The sequence below is a fragment of the Cebus imitator genome, unplaced genomic scaffold (assembly GCF_001604975.1).
Source record: "Cebus imitator isolate Cc_AM_T3 unplaced genomic scaffold, Cebus_imitator-1.0 Scaffold18, whole genome shotgun sequence".
Classification (NCBI taxonomy): Eukaryota; Metazoa; Chordata; class Mammalia; order Primates; family Cebidae; genus Cebus; species Cebus imitator.
The window spans coordinates 9,594,338-9,598,153 of NW_016107333.1; the positions used below are offsets into that span (position 1 = coordinate 9,594,338).

The 3,816-nt window shown below is 44.5% G+C and overlaps 1 protein-coding gene across 5 annotated transcripts in view; it reads right to left on the bottom strand.

Moving 5' to 3' along the window:
- TM9SF4 (transmembrane 9 superfamily member 4) overlaps positions 1 to 3,816 on the bottom strand; it is a 57,222-nt gene that overhangs the window by 27,865 nt on the left and 25,541 nt on the right. For all 5 annotated transcript variants that reach the window (XM_017514617.1, XM_017514635.2, XM_017514627.1 and 2 more), the window contains exon 3: positions 2,506 to 2,605. In XM_017514617.1, the coding sequence (XP_017370106.1) occupies positions 2,506 to 2,605 (100 nt within the window). The remainder of the gene's footprint in view (positions 1 to 2,505; positions 2,606 to 3,816) is intronic.

Consider the following 3,816-nt stretch of genomic DNA (forward strand, 5'->3'; position numbering starts at 1 on the left):
GAGAGAGTCTTGCTCTGTTGCCTAGGCTGGAGTGCAATGTTGTGATCTCGGCTCACTGCAACCTCTGCCTCCTGGGTTCAAGCGATTCTCCTGCCTCAACCTCTCAAGTAGCTGGGATACCACAGGCATTACCACGCCTGGCTAATTTTTGTATTTTTAGTAGAGATTTACAAATTTTTTATAATTTTGTATTTTGGTATGTTGGCCAGGCTGGTCTCAAATTCCAGACCACAGGTGATCTGCCCGCCTCGGCCTCCCAAAGTGGTGGAATTACAGGCATGAGTCACTGTGCCCGGCCAGGAAATGGCTCATTTCTAACACTGAAGTACTCCTTTTAGCAAGGAGCAGTAAGCCATGAATGCGGAGCTTCCCAGAGAGTCCGAGGTTCTATCCGGAACACCTGCCAAAGCTGCTCCAATGCATACACCATGCCATGGATCTCCATCAATGTGACAACCAAGGGCATGGCCCTCAGAGAGCCCTACGGGCCTTTCTGGAGAAGGCAGCCTGGGATAACAGAAAGAACTCTGGCTTTAGAGTAAAAAAACCTGAGTTAAAAATCTCAATTTCTCTACCTATTGGCCATGTGGCTCTGAATAAGTCTTTCAAACCCTTGAGGCTGCTGTTCCCTCTTATTACAAAATATTCAGCTTACAGAGTTACTATCAGAGTCATGGAAGCTGCTGTACAGAGTGTGGGGCTTATGGGCATGGATTCTGGAGCCAGAGTTCCTGGAGTTCTGCTGCTTACTAGGTGAGTGACTTCACCTCCTTGTGCCTCACTTTCCTTATTTATAAGAAGAAGAGAGTAAGAGAATCTACGCCTTTCTGTGAGAATTAATAAGTTGGAGTTGTGAGAATTAAGCTAAGGCACAGGAATGCTTAGAACAGTGCCCAGCTCATAGGATGAGCCCTCTAAGTATTAATGATGATGATGATGTAAACAGCTTACAATCTGACAGGCACGCAATCAACAATGGTTTTGCTCCACTCGGGTAGGACACTAACATTTATCGAATGCCTACTCTGTGACAGGCATTGGGGTAGAAGCTGAGAAGAGACGGGAATGTGAGATACAATTTCTCCAGTCAAAGAGACCCTAGGCCATGAAGGCAGGCACTACACAAAGACAGAATGAGATGCAATATGGCAGGATAACATTTGTATACAGAAATCTCCATTTCTATGAGGCACAAACTTTCCCCAGCTTCACAAAGATGTGGCAGAGGTTCAGAGAAGTGAAGGTCACCCAGGATCACTCTAAGAGTGCCTCAGTGGGGAGCCTTGGGCTGCCAAAGGGTCCACAGCAGCTCCCAGGAGAAGGGAGGTACAGTTGGGAGGGGCCTGATATCAGGACCCTGGAGGACCAAGTGGGTCAGGCTTCCTGGGCAGAGGCTAGGTGGCTGGAGTATGGCATGGTGTGGAGAGGAAAGAAGGGCAATAGCGGGCAGGCACTGGTCCACAGATGGTAAGTGGCAGGGCCATGAGCCACACCACTGCAGACAGTCAGCGGAGGCCAGCTCAGGCTCTGAGGCCAACCTCTGTTCAATGCTACAAGGCAAGACTTAGGCACAGCTGGTATTAGAGGGAGGTGGTAATACCCAATTTTGGTTAAACTGGCTCCAAGGCTTGCCTCCAGCTGGTCCGGGACCCCCAATACCTGGCAGTAGATAAATTTGTCAGCTAGGGGTTCCAGCAACATCTGAGCCATGGGTAGCCCCGACAGAGAAGGCAGCCCTTTCAGGGTCCTCCTCAAGAACCAGTTCTAAGGTGTAAGAAAAGAAAGTCTCTTAAGTTCCCTGAGGACAAGGAGAGCATCTTTCCATGCTCTTATCTCCAGGACCTAACACAGTCATAGAGGAAGCACTAATAACTACATCATGAATAGACGCCTCTACACCTGAAATTCTGCCAAATGGAGAATTATTTAAATTAGAATAAAATGGCTACTAGTTATGGAATATTTGTGTCAGACACTGCACTGGGTGCTTCACACATTATTTGAGGTGAGTCTTGCAGAGCTTAGCAAGAACTGTGGTGGCATCTCTGCTTGCTTTCAGGACAGAGGCACTCACTCTCTCTTTCCATTTAAAGCAGAGGAGGTGATGAAGCCACGAGAGAGGAGATATCTAGAAATCAAGAAGAGGCGGTGTAAGTAAAAGTCGAGTGCTCCCCATCTGAAGACTGACTATGGATCCAACGCAAAGGGCACTTTGGCTGTTTTGTGAAGAAAACATAGGAGGCCTTGGTCCTCAGTATAAGCAAAGGCATGTCATTTAACCTGCAAAATGGGAATAAACACAGCAACTGTCTCCCTGGGGCTGTTATGAGGTTTTTTTGTTTGTTTTCTTTTTTTAATGTTATGAGGTTTAAATAAGCTAACAGGTATGCAAACAATGTAGACGAGTATCTAGCATATATCAAAGTTAACTGTTGTTACCATTATAAAAATCATGATGGGTTCCACCTGGGGACAAGCTGACAGCAGTGAGGGAGAAGAACTTACCCAGATTCTCTGCCTTGTAGGTTATCTTGCTGGGCTGGCAGAAGGGCAGTGAATAGTATTCATAAGGTAGCTGGGTTCGAGAGCTGGTGAGCTTCACGGCCTGATGGGAAAAGAGAAGCTGATGTTTTGCAATCCAGCAGAAACCACGATGACCAATAATTCTCCCTGGTACCCACAGATCTTTAGTACACTTGGTGATATTATCTAACCGGCAGATGAATTAGCAGAAAAGACAGCAGTACACTATACAATGTACTGTCCACAATTTTGAATCACTTCATATTTCATTCATTTTAGGCTACATTACAGATTTAGTTGAAAATCACAACCAAGTTCAATATGTAGTAAGAATCTTGAACATGTTACACTTTTGGACCTCTTTCCTAAGGAAACAACTCCAAATAAGGAAAAAAAGCCTTTTAGGAGCAAAGAAGTCCACTCCTTATTCACAACCATAGTGATCTTCTTCCTTCAGCTCCTCAAGTCAGTCAAGCGCTCTTCGGCCTCAGGGTTCGACCCACTGCTTCTTTCTGCCCTAGTCTGTGCATGCCTGGCTTCTCCTCATTTTTAGGTCTCAGCTCTCCCCTTGCCTGTGTCCTTCCCTCACCAGGGTATCTAAAGGAACTCCCCAACATCCACTGGCTGCCAGTATTCAACTGTTTACTTCATAGCATGGCCGATAAAATGTTAATTATTTTGTTTCCCTATTTTTTAAAAAATCTGTTTCTCCCACTAGCATCTAAGATATAAGCTCTTTAAGGACAAGGACCACGTGTGCCTTGGTCACCTCTGTAACGCCAGTGCTTTAGAGCTAGGCACAAAGTAGGTGCTCACTAAATGCTTGCTGAATGAGAGAAGAGAGGAAAAATGAAAAACAAGTAAAAGCTCCTGCAATGGGAAACTGATCAATAAACCACAATATATTCTTTCAATTAAATATGGTAAAGCCATAAAAAAAATAAGGTTTAAGACAATGAGGGAGAATGTTTAGGAAATGCTACAAGCACACAGACTATAGCTCTGGAAACCACAGACAAAACAGAACCCATCGAAATGTTACAAAAAATAAAATTTTAATCCAAATGTAATTAAAATCACCTTTACTATTTAGGAACTATTGACCATTCCTCATACACCATCTAAAAGTATAAAGGATTTTTGGAATACAGGTCTATAATCTTTTTTCAACTTTTTTTTGGGATTAGAAACTTTCTGGATTCCCTGTAATCCCAGCACTTTGGGAGGCCAAGGTGGTCAGATCACCTGAAGTCAGGAGTTTGAGACCAGCCTGGCCAACATGATGAAACCCCC